A 24732-nucleotide genomic window follows, 5' to 3' on the forward strand; every position below is an offset into this window, starting at 1 on the left:
GAAAGCAGTGGGATTACTTCCTGTAAGGTTACCATACAAAACTTTTGGGGTTTGATAAACTTGTTCGCTGGGCGCAGATCTAATACAGGGCGCATGGTTAGATCTTTTTTGGGTACAAGGAAGTACACTGAATAAATACCTTCCGTTACCTGAGATAGAGGCACGACCTCTATGGCTCCTTTTTCCAGCAGTAGTTGTACTTCTTGGAGAAGGATGGCAAGATGTTCCGGTGTCATGCGACGTCCCCTCGGGGGTCTGTAGGATGGGGAACTGTTGAATTCGATACAGTATCCGTGGGCTACGGTGGACAGTACCCAACGGTCTGACGTTATCTCCTCCCATGCAGGAAGAAAGGATGTTATCCGGCCCCCGACCGGTGTTGCATGGGAGGGGACGCGAATCTTCGCGTCACTTGGAGTTGTTGGGGGCTTGGGAGCCTCTGGGGGTGGATCCCCGACCCCTCCCTTTGCCCCGGCGTTGGCCTCTTTGGCTGTACTGCCCACTATTGGTTTGGTAATTGGTGGCAGGGTATTGCTGATGTTGGTTTTGTTGTTGGTGTTGGCGTTGGCCACGAAAAAAGCGTTTGTTGCCATAGCCGCGCCTGGTAGTGGGCTTAGAGATTTGGTCAAGAGTCTTGATAGTGTCGAACTCTTTTTTAGCCATCTCTAGGGCTTCATCTACCGCTTTTCCGAAGAGGTTAGCGTCCTCGACAGGTTTATTTATCAAAGACGCCTGTGTCTCTGGTTTAAAGCCCGAGTTGTGCAGCCATACATGGCGCTTTAGGAGTATTCCTTGTACCAAGGAACGTCCTGCTGTTTCTGCCGCGTCCAGAGAGTTTTTAACAATGCTCTGGTTCACTTGGGTTCCTTCGCCAATAGTTGACAGTAGGCGCGTACGTAAAGGCTCCGGTGCTTCCTCGGCGTCTTTTCGCAGTTTGGCCCACTGCGCGTCTGCGTAGCTTGCAAGCAATGAATTGTTGTTGGCAATTCTTGCTGAGAAGGCAGCCGAGGAAGTAACTCTTTTTGCAAGGGCATATAGCCTCTTGCCCTCCTTGTCAGGGGGTGCCTCACTGGTGGAAAGTGGTACCCTTGCCCTCTTTCTAGTATTAGATACCACTAGGGAATCCGGAATGGAATGTCCCCTAATGTAGAGGGGGTCTGAGGGTGAAGGAGTGAAAAGTTTTTCAATCCGTGGATTGACCCCTCTGATCATTGCGGGAGTGGACAGCGAAGGTATGATCCTTCTCTTCACTGAAGCGAGGAGTGGAATGGTCTGGCTGACCGGGGGTTTTTCTTTAATCACTCTTTCTACAAAGTCCAATTCTGGAGAGAGTTCCCCGGTGTCGAGTTCGAAATGCGCTGCTGCTCTGCGCAACAGTGCATTGAACGTGGGCTGATCGTCAATTGGAGACGTGTTCCTAACTGGAGAATTGTCCGGAGGAGTTAGGTTTAGGACATCAGTGTCGGAATACACTGATGGTGATTGCCAGGGGTGTGAAGGTCCCTCTTCTGGGTTAACCCCGAAGCCTTCTTCTATAATGTCTGTTCTGTCTTCCAGACATTCCTCCTGGTTCTGTTCTTCATTGTCCATGAAATCATCTTCCTCCTCGAAGTCTTGCTCCTCCCCAGTGAGGTCATATACATTTTGGAAGTCTGAGGCTGTGTCCTGCTGGGGATCGACTAGCCTCGGATTTTTGGCCCTGGGGTCCTCCTGAGGCCCTTCTCTGGTCCTCTTGTGAGTTTGAGAGGCCTGGGTGGTCATGAACCTTTCCATCCTCTCCATACAGAGGTGGAGTCTTTCCATTGTTTCATGGGGTACCCCAGAGCGGTCTGGCGGGGGAAACATAGGGTTATCTAACTCGAAATGGCTCGACCTCTCCCAAAGCGTCGAGGAAAGTGTCCCGTCGCCCTCCGAAAAACCTTCAGGTGAGTCGGGAGACTCCCTGACTGAAGGGGGTAGTCCCTGCTTCCCTTCGGGCTTTTTCGGCGTATCCTTTAATTGATGCGTAACGCTCGACGAAATCTTCGGCGTACGCTTTTGGGCGTCGGCTACAGCGATCCTTGCTAAGCTATCCGCGACTCGCTTGTCGGCGACTCGTTTGTCGGCGGAAGCTTGAGTTTTCGACGCTATGGGTATCGAACGCTCTACGGCGGTCTGCGCTTTCTGTTGGTGCGCACCGGCCGATGGTTTGGTGGCAGCGCCCTTGTTTGCCGAAAGCCCAGTCGCAGGTCGCGGCTGCGGTTGCGAGAGGGGCTTCGAACCCGAACGGTCCGAGGAGGCCGCCGGTGGAACCTGCGTCTCCTTGGGCGCCGAAGGTCTTTTCGACTTCGTCGAAGAAGAGCCGTGGGTTGTGTGTTTATGTGGATCTTTGTGTGCGTCTGTGTCGCCGGGGTGTTCATCCCCATAAGCAGGGCGTGAGCCGAGCCCGTCGGGGCCGGGGACAGACGACGAAGCGCGTAAGCGCTCCTTAGAGGGGGTTTCGACTTCCGTAGCGGAGGTCGTGTTATCGCGTTCCTCGTCACTGTCGGTGGTAGCAGCGGCGGGTGAACCTTCGGCCTTCGACATCGCGTAGGCCGCCCACCTTTTAACCCTTCGGTCTTTTAGAGTTTTAGGCTTAAGAAGCCGACAAGCCGCGCACCTTTCCTCCTTGTGATCGAGGGGCAAGCAGCGGTTACACCGTGAGTGCTTGTCCTTCCAAGTGAATTTGCCTTTACAAAGTGGGCAAAACCTAAACGGTGTCCTCTCCATAGCCGAGGCAATAAATCGCGATAAACACCCCAAGGGAAAGGAAGGGGAAAGGGAAAGGCATTCTCAGAAAAGACCCAGAGATGTCCCACGACCCCACTCTCCCTACTGTATATGGCCTGCGAGGCCAGGCCACGTGTTCGGCAGCGCCGAAGGATTCCTTCCGCTCGACCCTCCGTCGAAGATTCTTTTCGGCGGAGAACAGCTTACAACTGCGTCGAGGGAGGGATTATTAATATTAGAGAAAAAACGACCAAAGGTCGAGGAGTTGCAATGTCTCTCGAGGAGCTCCGCGTGAAGGCGACCAGAAGCTGGGCGGAAAAAAACAATCTGAGGGACCTCGACGCGTGAGGGATTGTGGGTACAACGCACGTCACTATAGGGATAGTGTTTCAGACACGCCTTGTCGACGTCCCCTTTTCGACTACGAAAAACAAAATGCAATACTCCGCAGTGACCACTGGATGTCGGACCTATGCACAGCATGTGATTCTAAGCAGATTAACAAACATCAGAATCCACATTTCATTTCATTAAGCTTGCCATACTTTACGGTTCCTAGTTCTCCAGATGTGTGCCTTCACACGTTTATGTACATGTAAGTAGAACATTTCTTTGCCCATTTTCACACTCTTTGGATTTCAATGGCTACTTTCTAGGATAATCAAGCTCACAAATATAGAGAGAAATTGAAGATCCGTTTCTGGCGATCAAAAATCAGAAGAATTGGTGAAGCTAGGCTTAAAATACAGAATGAGAAGTTTGGACTAGTTATGCCAACTTTCAAGCTCCACTACGCTGCCCATCTGGCGAGACAGTATGACATATGGGTTGCATTCAATTCAACAGACCAACCGATAGAGTTTTTTAGATGATCTGAGACAGACATTGGGCCTCATTATAAGTTTGCCGGTCTGGGAACTACGGTACCGGCAAGCTTACCGGTACCGTAGTTCCCGTACCGGCAAACTACGAATTCTGCTCGCGGGTGTCATTACGGCACCCGCGAGCAGAGCATGTCGGACGCACCGGCACTTTTCTGAATGGTGCTAGTGCATGCGACCTCTCCATTCCCGTTCAGCCATATGGGGCAGGCAGGGCCGTAATTATCGGGTAATTGCCCATTCGCGGGCACCGGAAAAATTCTCAAGTTTCGCAGCAGCCTGCCGGTTTTATCGCCAAGGTTACCGCCAAACTTGTGATGAGGCCTATTGCCATGTTGTGGGCGACAATGGAATATGCAGACCAAAGTAGGGTATGCTGGGCAAGGTTTGCAGTCAGACAACAGAATCAGCTTTCAGTTCAATTCAGTTTCGTAAGATCTTTACACACTCAAGAGTAAGACGGACACATCTGTCAAAAGTAGGGAAAAGATTACTCTGGAAGTTTCTAGAGCGGGATGGGCATGAGGAAGAAACTGGGGGCGTGTGATAAGTCTGGAATAACATAAGTGCTGTTATTCCCATCTAATACTATATTCCGGGGAGGATCATAAGGGAAGAAAGAAGACTCCAAATGGTACGTAATGAGAACAGTAAAAACACTTAGTTCAACCTCATCACAGAGCACCTGTTTTAGTTATTGATTTAGTTAAATACAACACAAGCCGAGAGAAGGCCTTGATGGGCATCAAACCACTTGCCAACCAAGGAGGGATAATGTTAGACAAGAAAACAATTGCCAACGAAAAGAGGGAAAATGTTAGACAAGAAAACAATCAGTGAAGGAGGTCAGAAACATTAACCAGCAGTAGGTTTCTTTTAAGTATTAGTATTTGGATGGTGTCACACATTCTCCAGTATAGTGTTCAGTTACTAATTAAACACTTGTATTGCCCCAAGGTCTATGGAAGCAAAGGCCTGGCTTTAAAATGACTGAAATAGGTTTCTTTCTGTATGAACCATCATACAGAGGCTAAAATTAAGTTGTATTACCTTGCTGAATCCTGTCCTATTTTGTTCATACGCCCTGCACTGACTTAGTTGCTGATAGTTTAGCCAAAGACCAGCCTTGGAGGGAATCTACTGGCCCATAGACAGTAAACTATACATCAGACGAGTCCATGCTTCATATATAATAGATAGTGGCAGGGACGGGAATATAATGTGGTTTAATTCACAAATCCGTACTCAAATCAGATTTAATGCCATACTCTGATTGTTAATAAAATGATTGCATACATTTACACACTCACATATTTGTACAGTCATTCGGTTCTATGTTCTTACATCGGCACGTATTTTGTTTGTGTCTTTTTTTTTGCAGAACATTTTAAATTTATTTTATTTCTATTTGATGGAGTTCCCCCCAAGCCCCCCTTTGCTATTATGTAGTCCCTATTCCCTATACCCCCTACTCCTTATATCCCTTTACTCCCCACCCCCATTTTGTATGATTCGTTTTTTCGGGCCGAACATTTTCTGCTCCATGAAAAAATACTGGGCAATGGAACAACGTCGTACCACTCATTCACATATTGTCACATTGGCATCCAAAAGAAAGTGTTGATCCGCTGAGTGGATCCTCTGCCCTAGTGGAATTTGCCCTATTTGAACTGTTGCCCCATTGTATTGTGCTGCTTTGCACAATATGAATTGTTTGCTCTACTTGAATTCTTTGACCTAGATTCATTGTTGCCTCACTGTATTTTGCTCCTTAGCATTCTAGATGGTTCCCCCATGGTATGAATTGTTTCTCCCAATACCAACACTCTCTTCCTCACGGCCAAACACACTATATGCAGAAAAACCTATACTACTCGTAACGAGCAATTTAAAATCTCCCACTCTACAGACATTAAACAGCAAAACTGTACACCTTTACAACCAACCTACATACTACTGCCCAGGCCAATGATCCCTAGCTCCATGGGAACACAACACACCCGTCTGGGCACAAGTCCCTCTGCGCCCCTGACACAGACAACAGGGGTGGACTGGCCTGTAAGGAACTCTGGAGATTTCGCGGTAGGCCTCTGCACCCTGGGCCTCTTGTGTGGTATTTCTAAATGTTCCCATAGGAAAAGGGTTGGGCTTGCTGCAAATGTGTAATATGGGGCCACTTGGAAATATAGTTCCAGGGCCTCTTTTGGTTCCCAGTCATTATTTGAAGGGCCAATTTTGGTTCCCAGTCCACCCCTGCAGACATCCTAGAAACAGAGCAGCACATGGTACCCGAGTACTTCTGCACTGCGTGCAACCACAGAGCAGCAAATCTAACTTGTATTTTCCCTCACCCCTCACTAACCTTACCCACCCTCCCTTACAGAGTCTGCAGAGTGTCTGGAGCATAGCAGCGGTCCTTGATATAGATCCCTAACATACCTGTGTTCATCACACTTTGCCCTTTTCTCAAAGTAATGAATAAAAATGTAAAACCCCAAGAATTGATTGATGGAACAGCTTGGATCAATTGCGTTATGTTGATTTATACCGCGCACTGCTACCACCCAAGGGCAGTAATTATAACCACTGGGGACTCATTCGGGCAGTTCCTGTTTCATCGCTTTCTACCATATGTGCCATGGCAGAATGGGAAAAGACATACATTAAACTTGGACCTGCCAAGCCCGAATTGCTAGGCCGAGTATCCTCTGCATGCAACTATATAAGCGATCCAAGACTGTGTAAGCCTTCCTGGGCAATACACAGAGGTACAAAATAACAAAAGTAAAATAAAGAAAAAAACAATGAAGGGAGGGACTAGAACAGGAAAAGAATGAAAGGGAGTGCTAGAGGAACTAGAGTGTGGTTCAGAGTTACTTAAAAAGAAGAAAATAAAGCCAATCTTAGCAAAAAGGTACAACAAAAAAGGTAACAGGGTCAGCAAATCAACAGTAAAATAATAGGGAAAGAAAGCAAGAATGAGGGAGAGAGCAGAGGATGTGGTAAGTGAGATGCCTACAAGGGCAGGATGTCAGAGCGGCACAACATTGGCTCCCAGACCTGTGGCTCCTCAGCAGGCGGACTAGAGCCTTTGCAATCACACCAACTTCTGCTTTGGGCGCCAGGTGGAAGTACAGCTGAGCCACCGCCATTACCACCTAAAATGAGAGACAAGCGGTGGAAGACTGGTAATAAGAAGACACCACATGGAAACAATTGTGTCTGCTTGCAAGGCTAAATATCTAAACTACACACACATCCATGCCAACATGCCCCAATACATTTTAGTCCTTGGTTTATAATGGGGGAAATCCTGGACTATAAGTCCCAGAATGCAAAGTTAATACCAGGACTGCACTAGTATCTCCCGAATGGAAAGGAGCATGTAGGCAAATCCAACTCCCTGCCACCTTTCTGTGAGACATCAAAATAATAAGTTAAATCAGCAAAGCTGCAGGAGGCAGCAGAGTTTCTCCAAAGGAGAATCCTACCAACACAAGCAGCATATTACAACAGCCCCTCAAACCTCAACTGCACAATATTTTCCCACTTTGATGTAGAGAAGTAGATACATGGATATATACATCTACTGCAGAAATTAGCTGGATAATCTATAGGTCCATCACTTCTAATCCTGGTAAAGCAGATTTATTATTTCTTTAAATAACATTTTTATTTGGTTTCCTTTCCAAAAAACAGTAAAAATCTTAAATCACACACATCAACTCATTAAAAAGATTGCATCACATACAGCCACACTCACATTCTATGGCTAATCCCGTCTTGAAACGCAAAAGCCTTCCCCAAGGGCTGTGTTGACACCAGTTTGCCTATCCAACACCTCTAACCCAACTGGGCTGCACATCCACCTTCCCCTCCTATCAGCATCCCCCAAAAGAATGGTAGGGAATACCAAAAGGGCCTTACGGCGGCATTCCTGCTTTGGAGCAGGGGCTTGGTGTTGCGCAGCAGCAGCCTGTGGTCCGGATCCATCAAGTATGGTGCCTGCTTCACGGTCGAGGCGTTGTCGGCTTTCCCGTCCTTGGAGTCCTCATCGTCGGAGCCATAGAAAGCCTTCTCTGGGTTTTCTTCCAGGAGGGATTCCTGCGTGGTCAGGGATCGCACAGAGGGAAAGGTTAGGGCGCCTTCAAGTGAACGTCTCAGAATAACAGGGAAGAGCGCGGTATGAAGGGAGCCAACAGTCCTGGTGGAGGATTGGATGACAATGGGCCTCATTACGACCCTGGCGTTAAGGGTTTAACGGCGCCTTAAAAGGTGTCGGTGCCGTTAAACCCTTAACGTCTGATTACGAGGTCCCTTTGCGGGACCCGACCTTAACGGCTGGTTTTACCAGTCGTTAAAGTAGGGTGCCGCAAAGGGACCTTGGTGCTAAGTACGGTGCCGTACTTAGCGCCTTCCCCATTCCCATTGAACCCTATGGGGCAAAAATGGGAATGGGGAAGGGCCCATGGTGAATGGGGAATTACCGCCCCGCCAACCTTGGAATGGGGCGGTAATTCTGCCATTCACCATGGCGGACCCCCGGCATGGACCATGGTGCTAATAGCACCATGTTTAAGCGCCGGGGTCGTAATGAGGCCCATTAACTCAGCTATGTTTGGGGTGCGTGCCGGTGCCTAAGGTACCACACTTCGGGATTGGGGAGCATTGGCAGAGCTGCATATAGCTCCCTGTAGCAGAACGGTCAGGGGGCAGAAGCTCAGGTTTGGGGAGCACTGGTAGGACTATATTATATGATAAATGATAGGTTATTTATAACGCGATTAATACCCAGAGGTTTATAAGCGCGGACCCGGGGATCGAACGTGGGTTGCTCCGTGGCGTCTTGCTTCCAAGGCGAACACGTTGCTCTTGAGCTATCCTCCCGAGTCGACACTACATGTGGGAGTCCCATACTGGACTAGTAAGGGCTGCTGAAGGTCAGGGTGGATGAAGGTGCATTGGCAAAGCTGCGTATGTTCTCCCCAGCCTGGTGGGATAGCTGGGATGCTGTTGATCATGACTGGGGTGCAATGACTCAGCTGTGTGCAGGGCTGTGCACCCTTAAGAGCACCGGCTGTGTCCTAGAGAAACAATATTAGGATATTGCAGCTAACGCAGACCTTCGCAGAGTCTGTGAACTGTTGGCGGCAATGTGCAACATTAGTGGGGATGGATGGAACGGAGACAACATCGCCTGAAGCCCTGGAAAAGAGACAGCTCGGAATAGTACCAGATAAAGGATGAAAAGAAACCCATTGCCTCACATCTAGACGTTGCCTCTTCATTGTGCATGCACTGTTGCCTAAGCCTTTACAGCAAGCTGGATGAATAGAGCCTAGTGACACTACTGATGCCAACTCCATAGAGCTGCGGTGGCCGCCTGCAGCCCTCTTAGGTTTTCAGAAGAAACAGGGGAGTGGTGAAGGAGCAGAAACTCAAAAGTACGTTGCCTTTGGTCTCCCTAGGCTAGCACCTAAGGCCAAACCTCAAGCGAGCGTTGCTGCCCAGAGGAGGGCTGGCCTAGGCCAATGCTGACACTCCTGTGCAGCGGATAAGGGAGCAGAAGATAAGAACATAGTATTACTCCTAAGGACAGCGGGGCCCGCCCAGCCTGTCAGCTTTCCCTGTAATCCCCTGCGAGGCAGATCATAAAAATGGTGTAGGTACCGTCAATAGTATTGCCCTATGTCTACGCTAATGTCTTCTGGAATTAAATGTACACTTTCTGTGTTTCCACTACTTCCGCTGGGAAGTGTTACCCCGTATTCCCAACTCCGTTTTCTAATGGTACCCCTCAACCCCACCCCACGTCCAGTCTCGCATCTTGAGCTAGCAGTTCTAGCTTTTCGTCCCCGCTGAATGCTTGCATCATACATGAAGTGAAGTCCTTTAAGGAATTCCAATGTCTCTATTATACGCTCATCCCGCCTCACTGAAGTGCTTCTGTGTCTCCACTCACAATCCTCTTCTCACACAGGACCTGGAGTGTAAAACTCACCAACTCGGTCCTGTGAACGACAATACCCCTTTTGGTCTCAATAATGCACCGTCAGCATTGTTGACAATATCGCCACCTTAAATCATAAGCCCCAGAGCACCTCCTGTTCCAAAGCTCAATTCCCCTGCCTCCCATCATGCAACGCGTGAACCAAAACGTGCGTGATGCAATTGGCTGCACTAAACCTTAGTTTCAATCTGTTGTGATAACCTTTCCAACATTTTTAAGTCACTGCACTTTTGATTATTTCTGTGGCGTCAATCCGAAGACATATTTTATTGTCACCGTCACATAGGCGTGCCTTACTTTTCAGCTAGTCTGCAATGCACATTATGGATATATTAAAGAGTGATTGATGGAGACTGATCCTTGGCAGTTTAAACAGTTTTTTTTAGGATTTTAATAAAAATGGGGACAATTCAACTGAATCAGGATAGCTTCTATCTTGTCTGTCAAATCCCTCGCACAGGCAAGGTTTGTCAGGGTTCACACCCCGTGTCCCAAACACTCCTTCTCTCGTGATATTTCTGCTTCCTTGGACTTCCACCTTTCTCCATCATGGCCTTTCTTATTTTCACCGTAGTTCCGCAGCTGTGTCTGTTTGACCAGAGCCAGTTAGAGATGGCGTTTCCCCTTCATTCCAAGTGTCAACCACTCAGGAACAGGGCCTTATGCTTCCACAGGCTGTTTTCAGTGTCTTTTCTCGGCCCACTGCTTCAGGGACCCACCACAAGTTCCTCCCTATAGGAACCTCTCTTAGTTCCTCCTGGCTCCTTTCCCTATTCCTGTGTTTCTCCAGCACCTCCTTGAAGCTTTGCCAGATGTCCATTCCTCCACCCATCGCAGACATACCCCCTTCGGACTCAAGGTCTGCCTCTAAATCCCCAAATTGCTCAGGGCCAGACTTGCCCTCTGACACCTTCCCCTCCTGTCCTCGTCTCCCTCTGCTTCTTGCTAATAATACCCCTAACCTTACTCCCACCACTTCGTCCAGCTCCATGGCAATCCTCCTAAACACATCTTCACTCTCTCCAATGTCCTTCTTAGCCTACCTGATCTTCCACCTCTCCTCTTCGGACCTTTACAAACCACCCCAGTCATCTCCAAAATGTCCTACAACTCCTCTTCTTGACCTTTCCCATCCAGCTTTCCCCAACTCTCTACAAGTCTGCTCTGCTTTAACCTTCCCCAAATGTTCCTTGGGCCAGCGTCCTAACCACACACCCCTACTCACTCTGGGTTTCCTTTCATATGTCCTTGTCCTCTCCCCCTGGGCGAGGTTCCTGGGGAGTGTCTGCACCTCTTTACCCAGTCTGTTCTGGATTGGTCCGGTCCTAGCCAGCTATGTACCCAAGGTACACTGGTTTGTGTAACACGAGCCTCTTGGGTATGTTGGACACTAGCCATAAGAAGCTGGTCCATCATTTTGCATTCGGTCTCGTGATATGATATGGCAGTTATAATGCGCCTATACACAAGTGTTTCTGTGCATGCACGGAAGCAGTAAAACTCAGCAGCAGTGATCAAGCAGAGCTAACGTTACTCCAGTAATGGCTCAGTCTCCGGGCGATTTGTTGGTTAGTTCAAAGGTAAGCAGTATGGTTGTTGCGGAAGACCACCATTTATGTGTGAGGGATGAAAGTCATTTCACATTTAGAGGGTTTTTATGGTCGAGCCCTGCCAGCCGACCCGGGGCATGGCAGTGGAGGTCACATGATCCTCCCCTGCAGACCCTCATCACAGTGTGGTTGGTGGCATTCAGCCCCTAGGGTCACCCCATCATTCACCTCCGCCATGGGAGAGAGGGCTTCATCACGCATTCCACTTGCCGCCTCTTTCGGACTTAACGTGAAGTCTTCTGTGAAGACTAGCCGCAAAAGCTTTATTGAAATATAGCAAGATCACATCCACCTCTTTGCTTTCATCGATTTCTCGGGCCACTAACTCCAACAAGCAATTTGGATTTGGCTAGTGTAATTTTCTCCTTGTCGAACCCATGCTCCATGTGAAACCTGCAACATAAATGTTTGGCAATATTTTTTCTTTTTTTAAGCAAAAGCAGTTGCGTTAACATCCTTACACCTGACGTTAAGCTGGCTAGTACGCAGATACCAGCCATTTCCTAGCTCACTGGTTTGAGAAGTTGGCACGCGTCTGGTTTTCTTTAGTCAATCATTTGTGGCGGGCCTATGCAGGGTTAGCGCCTTGAGGGAACTTGACCTATATGTAAAGTACAGTCTATTCAGAAGCATGTGACCTTTTGGGGAACCTGCGTGCACACAGGCGACAATTTACTGAAGCAGGGCTATAGTGAATGCTCACTGAGCCGGGGATGCTATGTGCAGAGGGGCAACTGCCCAGAGTTGGTACTCAGGTGGGGGCCATGATATGATATGATACGATAGGTTATTTATAACGTGCTTAATAGCCAGAGGTTTCTAAGCGCGGACCCGGGGGGGGGGTCGACCCTGTGGTGCTCCATATCGTCTTGCTTCCAAGGTGAGCACGTTGCCCCTGAGCTATCCTCCCGAGACTGGTGTGGGCATTAACTGATGGTGCCAGGCAGAGGCGTTGCTAGGGGGGGCTGAGAGGGCTATAGCCCTGGGTCTTTTGGTTGTAGCCCCGGATAGAAGCTCAGGGGTTACAACCAAAAAGGCTAGCGAGTCCCGACAGTCCCAAAATTAGCATAGCCCGGATCTTTTCCAGAACTAGCAACACCCCTGGTGCCAGGTACTGATGGTGCACTTTCCTGAAGGGGTACTGTAGTGGCTACACTGCACTGATGGAACTTTGTATTGTGGGTGGTTTACTAGGCTTTATGTTTTGGGGGCACCCTTGCAAAAAGGCCACACCCACACTGGGCTCTGCACTTTGGGGGCAACATACTCACTGGACTAGAGGGATACTGTACTTCTGAAACAAAGAATCAAGAATGTGACTGATAGACTGGCCTGGTAGGCACATTTGCCCATTTCTTCCAGGCCAGTCGACCTTTGTAAAGGTGTAGGTATGTCAAGCAACAGTTTCGGGAAGATAGCACAGGGGCAACATGCTCGCCTTGGAAGCAAAACTACACAGAGCAACAGAGGTCCGTGTCCGCGCTTAGAAACCTCTGGGTATTAATCACGTTATAAATAATCAATATATAACTTCAATTAATTTCAGAAGAGAAGATTATGAATATGCAATGCAGACAGTTCCGAGAGGTGTGATAATGCCTTCAGCAAAACCATGAATGCCCTAATTTAGCATTTCAGCAACAACAACCTTTACAATGCTTTTGCTGTCCATCTGCCCTCAAACCCTCTCTCTAGCCCCGGTCTAGCTCATCTACTTTGGAGAATTTGGTCTCACGCGGCCTTCGACTACTCACGTTCTGGTTGGGATTGAGGAACTGCGTGCGGGCGTAGCGGGTCAGCATGTTGATGATCACCACCTGCCCCCATTCCTCCACGTCGATGAGCAGGTTGCACAGCTTTCGGTAGTTCTTATGGATAAGGTCGATGCGCTCAGGGCACACCTCCTCAAACGCCATCACAACGCTGCCGGCCACCAGCTAGATCCCACAGGAGGATCCAAAAAAGGAAAAAGCAGAGGTCAGGGGAGAAGGATGGAAGGACACAGAGCAGTGACAGGTGGAGGAACAAAGAAAGAACAAGGGTGGTGGGACAAAAGGAAGGATGGAAGGAAGCAAAAAGGTAAGGACAAAAAAAATGGCATAAGTAACCAGGAAGGTTATGATTCTCAGTGCAAGGGAAACGCAAAACTAGCAAATTACACTACGATAACTGAGACAACTGCCAGTGCCAAGAAGCTGTGAACACGGCAGGCATTGGCTCTATAAGCGCCACACACCACAACAAAAAGAGGTATGTTTCCACTTGAACAAATTCTTCAAATTACAATACATAGACATTCTGTTCCCCATTCCCAACGCCCTGATGATGAGAGGTCCGAGCACCCAGAGTCTGACTGGCTTACCGTGGTTTTATCGGCCAAGAGCTTCTCGATCACTTCAATCAACTGGTCCTTTTGATCGGAGTCTAAACTGCAACAGAAAAGGAGTTCAGAAGGGAAGAGGTCAGTCCGTGGACAGTGCAGCCGGGGCCACGCTAGAAAGGCTGGCCACTGAGGAAGGCCTTGACCGTCTGTCTAGTGTGGGCACTACCAGAAGAGGTCTTCACGAGTATGCCCTCATGCAATGCCACACTCCTGTGTGGCCCTGAATGGGGATGCAAGGCTGGTTGGTGCTATGAAATATTAATGCTCCAACCAAACTGGACTTGGAGAGGAGCTTCAGCTGTGGGAATCTATTACATAATGTAATCAGTGGTTAAGGACTAGAAAACCACGTCCACCCGTTCCCTTGTGCTACTGTGACATTATTCCATCCTTGTGAATGATTTTGGCATTGAGACCTGCTGGAAGAAGAACATTTTAAGTGTGCCCATAGTTACAATAGGTTGCCTCTGATGCCTATTTAATGGGAAGAGTCCCACATGTCCCAGGCTTGACAGGAGAGTGCTTGTTATGGTCTACATTTTGTTCAAAGTGTGTCACTCTTTTGTGTTTAATACTGTAACAATGGTGCTCAGATTTACAGGTGTGACTGTATTGCTGACAGTTAGTCACAGCGTGTTTATTAGGGAATTTTAGGGTACACTTGACTTATGACAGTCAAACCCTATTGGCCTTGCCAATGCATGTTTTCTAACCAACGCTATAGCTTTTGATAGTCAAAGGATGCTCTCATCCGTTAGTATTTATTGGCATTTTTGTGTGGTTGTTCTGTTAATTCTTTCTAGTCTCTAAATCACAGAATTGGAGCGGGATCATGATGTCATAGCCAGGCTGGAACATGGACATTGGCTCTTACCTGTAAAGCTTGGGGATAGCGTGTGCGGCTGTCTTGCGCACATAAGGAGACATGTCGGAAGCTGCCTCCTTTATGGCCAGCATCATGATGGGCACAATAATGGGCACACGAATGCTGGACAGCACGCGCAGGGCACTAGCCCGGATAAGCTGGTTGGGATCCTGTGGAACAAGCAAAAAGAGAAAAGAGAGAGGACTATTTCTCCAGGTACTGTAGTGGACTGCCCTATCAGGTCCTTGGGAAATGCCTTGTCAGACCATTCCTTCCCAAAGACCATTGTGAAACAACAAGCATGAGTTACTGTTCTGATGAGGCGTGTGGGAATGTAAAAAGGTATGACATATGTTCTTAACCATAGAAGGTACGGAATACATTACTCACCGTAATCGTATTTCTGGTGCTTGTATTTGCTTAGATTCACATGCTATGCATAGGCTGACATCTAGTGGAAGCTGCAGAGTATTACAGTTGTTTTTCGGTATGGATTATTATTGGTCCCATGTTAATTTTCATAGACAGGCTGTGCATGTATGCAGGCTTTGCTGCAGCTTTTACAGAATGATCATTACAAAAGCTGTGTATGTTGACCGCCTTCTCTAAATTTCGCTTAATGCTGTGCCTCCCCTGACCATACACTGCAAACATGTTGTTTGTGAAATCTAAGTGAAATTGGTGTACTGAAATCTGCAGTTGACATGCCTGTAGTTTTTAACACTTTTCTATACTATGGTAAACTATGTGAACCAACTCATGTGGTGTGCTGTTTTGAACAGATAAGAGTTTTTGAAAGTAGGGCGCCATGACGTTTGTTGCTGTTAGGAAAGATTTCTTAATTGTGGGTAATTTTCCTTCCATGTGGCATCCCCTAAACTTTTTGCTGTTGTTTTCACCATGATCTAGACTTTGCCAGAGAAGTGCAGCCTTCTGCCGCACTCCTCTGGGCTTTCGCTCCATTCTTACGGGGAAACTGACATGCCCTTAAGACAGTCAGTACCGGGAAACGCTGTTTTCCGTAGTTTCTTTATCATGTTGCAGCTTTCGTGCAACATGGCACAAGAGGGCACTGTAAGCTAAGTTACTGCTCTCTTGGGCCTCTAGTCTTCTACAGGCTCTAGATACTCTCTTTGGATTGTAAATGAACGGTGCAAGTGAATCACGGACGGGATTGGTGGCAGCGATCGTTTCTTGTGTTTTTGAGCTCCTTTTGGCGTTTTAAGCGCGTTTCTCACGCTTAGCCCAAAATGGTGGCCTGGCTCCCAAAATGGCCAGACCACGAGGCTCTTTGTCCTGTCCGCTGACCGTCTTGCCCCCTTCACCTCCCCCAGGTCGAGCCGACCCGGGGCCTTCCTTATTTGGGCATGTACTTTCCCGCGAAACACAGATGCTTTCGCGGGCTTCTACAGGCCTGTGTGTGCCTCCAGGATGGGGGCTGGGATGTCTGGTCCCAATACACATCCTGGGCGCCAGAGTCTAGGGTGATGTGAATGCCTGGGACCCCCGTGGTCCGTGATGAGGTCCACAGATGGTGTGAGTGTTTTATGAGCAGATCTCCCATTGGGTCCCCTCCGTTTTGGCGCGAAGGGAACCGTGGATAAGAGGGGGCTGGAAACGCCACTACGATGTCGATCTCCTGAGTTCTCACGAACAAAGGGATACAGGAGCCAAGTATCCTGCAACTACGAGGCTGAACCAAGGAATCGCTGGTGACCAGCTGAAGGACTGCTCCTCTGCACTGCTGTCGCTCTATGAAACTCTTTCTACCTCTGATCGAATGAGAAGACCTGTACTGGTACTTCGACCCATTGGAATAATGGGAACAACTATTCTCGGCATCTTCACCATCTCCTGCAAGTAAGCCTTCAGAAGCGTCCCTGGGCCATCCAGTGGACTGACCAGCCTACACAGGAGTCTTGCTCTGTTACCGCCGTCAGGTTGTGTTGTATTCCGAGTCCCCGACACTCTCACCCGCTTCGTACACTTGGCGTTCCCAGGTCTGAAGTGAGAGTGTGCACTGGGCTGAAATACACCCGGCCGCATCGTTGCCCTGCTGAGGTAAAAATCTGTGCGGGTTCACTTCGTTTGGGACATCTTTAACTCAACTTCTGCTGCCGCGGAATCTACACGATGCCGAGAGTCCCCTGCTTGCATCTGAACCTGCCAGCACTGAAACTGACGCAGAGAAGCCTGGGTCTGCCTGCATCGGGGACCGGTGAGTAGCATCGCTAGGGACGGGTCGCCCTCCTGCAGTAGCCTGTAGCTTTCTCCTCGCTGTGTTAAGCAGCACGCCTTGTACGCACTCGCGCTCTGCTCCTGCCCACAGTGGAGGCTGCGCTTGAGTCGCAGATCTTTGTCCTTCTTCATTTGTTCACCGATCTGAACTGCCTGACGTCCTCGCAGAGACTTCCTTTTGCCCATTGGCACCTGCGTGTGCAGGTACTTTTGAGCACAAGGCTCCACTCTTCGTAGGGCTCGGACTTCCTTCTAGTTAGGTGCCTCTGAAGGCAGACTGGGTCTAACTTGTATTCGCACTGCCTGTTTTCCTCCCCGTCTAGGTGGTCTGCATATTTCGTGCGTCTCTCTCCTTAGACTCTTTGGTATTGTATATATATTGTATTGAGTGTGATGTATTGGTTTACTTGAGTTTTATTGTGATTATTCGCTATGGTCAATGTTACAAAGGCCTTGTAATAAATGTGTCTATTTTTTAATATAACACCTGTCTGGAGTAATTTGTAAGTGTCCTTGCTTTGTGTGCTCATTGCGGGCTTTCAGTCACCCTCACCCCTCTTTAGGCCTAGTCTTGACCGCCGCGATCGCTACCCTGATTGGCCTGGCTTGTCCAGAGGTTACCCTGTTCCAAGAAACTAGGCTGGCCTTCTGAACCTCTGCGCCTCCAGGACAGAGTTCAGAAATCCGTCTTAAAAGTTGCCACAGGGGATTTCAGCAGGGTTGTCTTAATCACGGACAATGAATGACAATGCCAGGTAAGGTATATTGTAGATTACAAGAATGTCCACATAAATAAGACCCCAACGTGGGTCCGACCTCAAAGCATGAAGAATGGGGGCAATTGTCAATTTCAAAGGCTGCGCCAATGACATTCCAAAAGAGAACATTGAGATGCCATTGCGTGCACACCTAGCATGCAACAGGTTTAGTATTTGATGTAATTAATAAACATTAGGATAGCCTGCATGCAACAAGCTGCCATGTGGGCGCGAGTGCCCGTCACACCAGCAAGCGGCAGTACACTTTATGTGACTAGAGTTATTGGTATACCATCCCAAACTCCACTTACATTCCAGATGCCACTGAATTGACTGCAGCAGCAAAGATTCCCCTCAGTTGCTGCAGTGTCAATGGCGATGATCTAATGCTGCTAATAGTCCCATCAGCCCATTCCCTCGAGCTGCATGCATTGGCAGGGGAGATAGCTAAGCTGGGCTCTCCGGGGGAGGATAGGTATTATTATTATTGTTCTTCAGGTATTTATTGTGCGGGGACCTAGCTTCGGGAAGCAACAGAGTGCTTTACAATCATAGGGGGAAGAATAAGATTAGGGAGCATAGAAACAAGGTGTCATGATTCACTGTTTCCGCCCTTTCTGGAATACGTGGTCTATTAAGCACCGCAGTATCATATCCAGTATACTACCAACACGGCCGACGCTGCTAGGCAAACCATGGTCTAGTGTTCCAGCTATGTCTGCCACTTCCTAGAAAACAGACACGCCCCCGCGGCGCTGCGCGTCTCAACACTAACCTTCCGTGTTGTTGTACCGGCAAGCCGTTACCCTGTTATCCTTCCTTATCTGCCTCCTTCTCCCTTTTGTTCCAGCGCTACTGTTTCCTTCCTTCCTGGTATCCAGTCGGTACCGCTCCTCGCATTTTCTGCCTCGTGGATTCGTGCAAGTCTCCTGCTCCTTCCCGGACCCTGGTCTCAGTTCTGAACCGCTCCGCGTATTTCTGCTTCGTGGATCCGTGCAAGTCCCCTGCCCCGTCCTGGACCCTGGACTCTTCCTGGACATTTGCCCGATACCCACAAAATCCCTCCAGGAACTCTGAACGTTTCAAACCTTATCATCTTCCCAAGGCAGGAATCCGAACTGTATCCGTACACCTGCATATTGGCGACGGAGGAGAATCATCCGTTCCTGTACAAGTCTCGAACAACCAGGAAAAAAGAGAGTCCTTCAAATCCAAGAAAGAAGACTTCAAAGGACAAACAGGTGAGGCAGGAGCATGAGTGTGACACAAGGGGGTGGGGATCCAACAACAGGGGAGGTAGGGCAATAGTCTGCAATGGATCTACAAGTAACCAGGGGAGGAAACAGTGGGGATCAGATCACCCAGTCTCCTGTAAAATGGGGAGTGGCCGGTGTATGGACCTAGGTGTTAGGGAGGAGCCATTCCTTGAAGAGGGTGTGGAGCTCCTTCCTGAACTGTAGAAGCCACGGGGCGAGTCGCATTTTGATGGGGAGGAGATTCCAGAGTCTTGGGGCGTACACAGAGAAGGCCCGTTTTCTGTTGTTTTGCTTCCTGCGCACATGTCTTTATTTCTGGTGTGTCGTAGGCCTCCGGAGATGCTGAGTTTCTCAGTGAAGTAGGCTGGGGACCTCAGAGCGACAGCTTTGTAGATGATGAAGCAGGATTTGAAAATGATAAAGGCTTGCAGCGAGATTCAGGGCAGTTTTACGAGGGTGGGTGATGTGGTCGAATTTGCAGAGACTTTTGATAAGTCGTGTTGCAGCATGCAGCGCACATCTCAGGGGAGCCAGGATAGTTGCAAGAAGTCCTTCCAAAAGGGCATTGCCATCATCCAGGTAGGAGAGGACCAAGGCTTGGGAAGAAGATCTGAGGTTTTTTTTCTGACATGAAGGGCTCGATTTATTGCATGAGAGAAAGTTGGTACCAAGCCGTTTGTGTCTTCCTTGCTAAGTGCTGTTTGAATGAGAGGTGTCTGTCAATGTCAAAACTAAGGGACTTAGCGCAGGTGGCCAGCTGGGGTATTAGGCCCCCAAGGTGCATAGCAGAGAGCCCAGTCTGGATGTCTGGGTGGTCAGTGTTGTTGGTCAGCAGTCGGAATTCAGTGCAGGAGGGGTTGAGCTTCCTGTAAGCAATGGACATCCACGACAGGATCAATGAGAGGCAGGCCTTGAGGTGTGGTGAGGGTGTGTGTGCACCACTCGAGAAAAACATATGGGAGGGGCTCCTTTGCATTATGGATCTCATTGGTGGTTTATGGTGATTTGTGTGCACCATAAGATCTGAATTTTAGGGTTCAGGGGTTTGAGAGTAGGACATTTCAAACATTGCTGGGGAGAGGCCCTGAATGTTTTGTAATTCGCAGACTAATTTACCAATCTTTTTTCATGGATATGTCCAAACCATTGGCTTTATCTGTGACAGGACTCTGATGCGTCTCAGAGAAGCCCTAGTTCTCTTGAAGTCAGGGTGTCCAAAGATACCCTATTCTCTGTGCGAGTAACTTTGCATGTGTAGCTGTGTGTGCTCCAGTGCTTGGTTGCAGAGATTTACATATTCAGAAAACTAGTGTGATGCAGCTTTCTGTATCCCAAGGGATGCTCTGGAGGGAGCCCCTATGTTAACATCAATTATTGAGTTAAATGTTAAATGCTAAAGGTATTTGTACCGCGCACCGTCACCAACGGAACTGGTCCCCAGGCGCTCTGGCAGATCTGTAAACGATAAGGTGGGATGGGTTAATAAGGTGAAGAGGGAGTAGGATAGTGAGAGGAGTGGTGTTCTGTTGGCAGCTTCAACTCGGTGTACACCGGGTGCTGAGCTTTGGTGTGGGTATTGGATCGGTGTCAGTCCGTGTGTGCTGTTGCTCCGGCTTATGTGTTGTTGCAATATTGTGAAGTGCGTGCGGCTTGTTGTGCCAGAGATGGTTGTGTGAGTTTTTTGAGTGGGATAAGTATGCAGAGTTTGAGTTTATATTGGTTAGTAAGTTGCCTGACCTTTCGTATGCTAACATTCACAATTTTGTCTAAGTGTGGCACTTCACAATCCTATCTAGATGCAGCGCAGGCCAATGTTTAGAATTCCATCCAGGTGCGGGCATGCCAACATTTACAATCCCATCCAGATGTGGAGCAGGCTAGTGTTTAGAAATCTGTCTAAATGTGGGCATGATAACATTCACAACCCCATCTGGGTGCTACGCAGGCCGGTGTTCACAATTCTAAGTGTGGCACATGATGACATTCAAGTTTCATCTAGGCGCGGGCATGCCATCCTTCAATCAATCCCACCTAGATGCGACGCACGCTAATGTTCATAATTCTAAGCGTGGCATATGCTAGTCTTCAGGTTTCGCATAGGTGCGGGTATGCTAACACTGTGCGGGTATGCTAACACAGTGACAACTAAACTTTGCTTGTGTTGCCTACAATGTTGCCATATTTTGTCATGCTTTCTGCCCGACTCGGGAAAGCAACAACAGTGCAACCAGGACCACATCTGGGCCACTACCTGAATTGTGTGTTAATCTCTGAGAGGAATCGACATGTTGAGTGAAAGAGCGGGACATTTTGAATGTGTTGACCCCTATCGGATGACATGGTCCTAAAATGTTTTGGAAAGCCGCACTTTGTGATTTGAAGCAGAGTATGCATTGAGTTACCAATGTTCCCTTTTAACCACACAGCCTGCATTCTTGCCATATGAAACTGGTAAAAGGAAAGTTGGAAAGGACACTGCCAGACTGCATTGGAATAAATAGAAGCAGAAACAAAGTGCATTGTCAGAAATCATTGCTGCTCCCTCTTGCCAAAACTAGTCTAAGTGCAAAGCTCTACCAGTGTCTGAGGACACCAGACTTCTCTGGTGTAACTTGACTCTTAGTTCCATTTGTAAACCACTTCCGTGGATGGATTGTTTGCTGAGAGTGGCACGCCAGTCCAGCCCCTACAAAGGTGCTATTGTTCTCCAGCATGGGTCTCCCATGGATTCACATGCTCATGAATATTCCCCGTCAGGCTGGGAATCCTCGGTAAAAGAAAAAACAGTTTCACTTTCACTTAAAAAACTATATTTCTCCTCTAAACCAATTACTGTCCTATGGGTCATCCCCATTCAATGACAGTCCTCTCCCTAAACCCCTCCTCTGGCAGCCATCTTCAGATTTGGTAAGCCCATCATAAAGTGGCAGTACGACCAAAAAGAGCCGTAGAGAGGTTGGAGGGAGGGTTCGCATGTGAATCCATGCCTGACACATGCTGGAGAACAATAGTTACAGGTAAGTTACTTAAACCATCTCCAGCATGGGGTCTGGCATGGATTCATATGCTCACGAATAACAAATACTTAGCAGTACAACATTACACAACCACAGGATATGGCAAGTCTCAACAGAAGCAATAACCGTTACCCATGGAACTGACTCACCTCATCGAAACAAGTTGCGTAGCACTGCTTGGTCGACTCAAGACTCCTCCCTGGAATCCCGGTCCGTTAGTAGAACTTCATGAAGGTGTGCGTGGACCTCCATCTAGCAACCCAGCAGATGTCCAGCAGGGGCACACCAGACAGGAACACTGTCATCGCAGTTATCGCTCTGGTGGAGTGGGCCTTCGGACGGCCGGGCAGCAGCCGGTTCGCCAACCGATGACCGTGCGTGATGCAGCCGGAGAGTCACCTTGAAATGGAAGCCTTGGACACGGCATTCCCATGGTTCACAGGACCAAAGTTCACGAACAGTTGAGAAGTCTTCCTAAAACTCTTTGTGCGTGTCACGTAAAACTTCAGGGCACGATCAACGTCCAGTCAGTACAAGGCCCTTTCCGCCAGCGACAAAGGTTTCAGGAGGAAAACAGGCAACGCAAAAGGCTTGTTGAGGTGGAATTCAGATGGAACCTTCGGCATGAATAACGGGTGCGTACGCAGCACCACCCTCCATTTGTGTAAAGCCAGGTACGGTATCTTGCAGGATAGGGCCTGGATTTCACCCACACGTCTGGCAGAGGTGATGGCCACAACAAAAGCAGTCTTTCACGAGAGAAACTTGAGTGGGGACTGATGCATAGGCTCAAAGGGTGCCCCCATGAGCCTCGTCAGAACCACGTTGAGCTCCCACGCCTGGCCAGGAGCCTTCACCAGTGGGAAAGATTGGAAAAGTCCTTTGAGAAACTCCTTGATGTTAATGTCAATGTTAAAGGACATTTGTACCGCGCGCCATCACCACCGGAGTGGTCTCCTGGCGTGATGAGTCGGTGAGACCGAAGTGAAGATCTTCCTGGGGACCTTGTGTAGCGAGAGATAGCCACCAGATGCACCTTGATGGAGGTGTGCGCCAGTCCAGTCTTTGCCAGGGATAGCAAGTATGGAAGGATCTGTGGGGCTGTGACCCTCAGAGAGGTAATCTTCTGCGACCGGTACCATGTAGCAAAACGCTTTCACTTATGGCCGTAGGACTTTAAGGTCGGCGACGCCCGCGCCTTGACAAGGACTTCCCTGCAGTCCGCTGGCAACTCATACCCTCCAAGCTCTAAGGCTGCAGGAGACAAGCCATCAGGTTCAGTGTTCCTGGGTTGTAATGAAAGATTGTGCCTCTCTCTCTGGTGAGAATCACTGGCAACTTGACTGGAGGTGGAGAGGGCCCCGATACCAAATCTGCCTCAGCCACGCCGGTGTGATGAGTTTCATTTTGCATTGACACAGTCTCTGTTGATGACTCATAGCAGGAGAGGTTATGGAGGAAACGCGTACAGAAACAGCCCTTGCCACGGGAAGGAGAATGCGTCCCTCAGGCTCCTCGGCTGGTGGAATCTGCTGGCAAACCTCTGGCATTTGCAGTTTGCCGCCGTCGCTAACAGATCGATCTGGGGTCTGCCCCATTTGCCGAACAGACGGTCCACCTGCTCCTGACAAAGCTCACACTTGTGACAGGAGCGCAGTTCCCTGCTGAGGGAGTCTGCAATGGTGTTCTCGACTCCCGCAAGGTGGCGAGGGACGAGGAACATCCCCTGTCCTACGGCCCAGTGCCTCAAGTCCTGCACTTCCTTGGAGAGCGCTGGGGATTGAGTGCCCCCGTTTCCTGATGTAGAACATGGTGGTGGTGTGGTCCGTGAAGATCCTCTCCACCTTGCCTTTCAGATATGGTAGGAACGACCTTGAGTGCCCAGAAAACTGCCCATAGCTCCAGGATGTTGATATGCAGATCCTTCTCCTCCGGCAGCCACAGGCCTCTGGCTTGCAGATGTCCGGTGTGCATCCCTGACCTTTCAGGGAGGCGTCCGTGGTGACCATCTCCTGGTATGGGGGGGTTTGAAATCCTGTGCCTTGGGCGATGTTGGAGCAGACGCTCCACCACTTTATCACCCACCAGAACTCTTCCTTGAGAGAGATCTTGTCCTTGAAGCTTCTGGACACCTGTATCCAGCGGCAGCCAAGAATTCCTGTAGGGGTTGCATCTGCAACTTGCAGAGATGACGAGGTAGATGCAGGACGACATCATGCCCAGTAACTAATTGATGGTCCGCACCGTGGCCGTCTTCGTCGACCTTTTCTTGAATGGCTGCCAGCATCTCCTCTGAGGGCGACACTAGGCAAGACACCGTATTGAGTCTGGCGCCTAGGAAAAGCGCATTCTGCGATGGCTTTAAGCAGGACTTTGGATAGTTGTTGGAGAAGCCCAGATCTGTCAATAGCCGGACGGTAGTCTCGGGCGCGTATCAGCCAGTCGTCCAGGTATTGGTATACTTGTAATCCCTGTAGACGCAGATGGGCCGCCACTGGTGCCAGGCATTTCGTGAACACTCTGGGGGCCAACTTCAAGTCGAAGGGTAGGGCTTTGAACTGTTGGATGCAGAGACCTCTGATGTTTCTTGTGAATGGGGACGTGGAAATAGGCATCCCCCAGGTCCAACAATATCAAGAAGTCTCCTTTTTCCAATTGGCCAATCACGTGTTGCAACCTGACCATTCTGAACTTTTGGGACTTTAGGTATTTGTCCAGTCGTCGTAGATCCAGAATGGGCCTCCAGCCCCCTGTTTTTTTTCTGACTAGAAAGTATCTCGAATAGACTCCGGAGCCCCAGGGATCCAGCTCCATCACCCTTTCGCAGCATGGGTCCTCTTCCAGAAGCTGAGGGATGTGCTGCTCCCGACGGGGTACCCGAGGGATCTGGGGACACCTGCGTTGGAACCCCAAGGTGGGTCCTTGGGCGAGAGTGTCCAGCACCCATCTGTTGGTGCTGATCTTTC

The 24732-nt window shown here is 49.1% G+C and overlaps 1 protein-coding gene across 5 annotated transcripts in view; it reads right to left on the bottom strand.

Moving 5' to 3' along the window:
• Positions 1–24732, bottom strand: part of AP3B2 (adaptor related protein complex 3 subunit beta 2) — a 533172-nt gene that overhangs the window by 223317 nt on the left and 285123 nt on the right. For all 5 annotated transcript variants that reach the window (XM_069624707.1, XM_069624706.1, XM_069624708.1 and 2 more), the window contains exons 5-9: positions 14507–14667; positions 13612–13678; positions 13004–13186; positions 7557–7733; positions 6690–6787 (exon numbers count right to left, since the gene is read on the bottom strand). In XM_069624707.1, coding sequence (XP_069480808.1) covers positions 6690–6787; positions 7557–7733; positions 13004–13186; positions 13612–13678; positions 14507–14667 — 686 coding nt within the window. The remainder of the gene's footprint in view (positions 1–6689; positions 6788–7556; positions 7734–13003; positions 13187–13611; positions 13679–14506; positions 14668–24732) is intronic.

The sequence above is a fragment of the Ambystoma mexicanum genome, chromosome 11 (assembly GCF_040938575.1).
Source record: "Ambystoma mexicanum isolate Mex_15411 chromosome 11, UKY_AmexF1_1, whole genome shotgun sequence".
In the NCBI taxonomy this organism is placed as follows: domain Eukaryota; kingdom Metazoa; phylum Chordata; class Amphibia; order Caudata; family Ambystomatidae; genus Ambystoma; species Ambystoma mexicanum.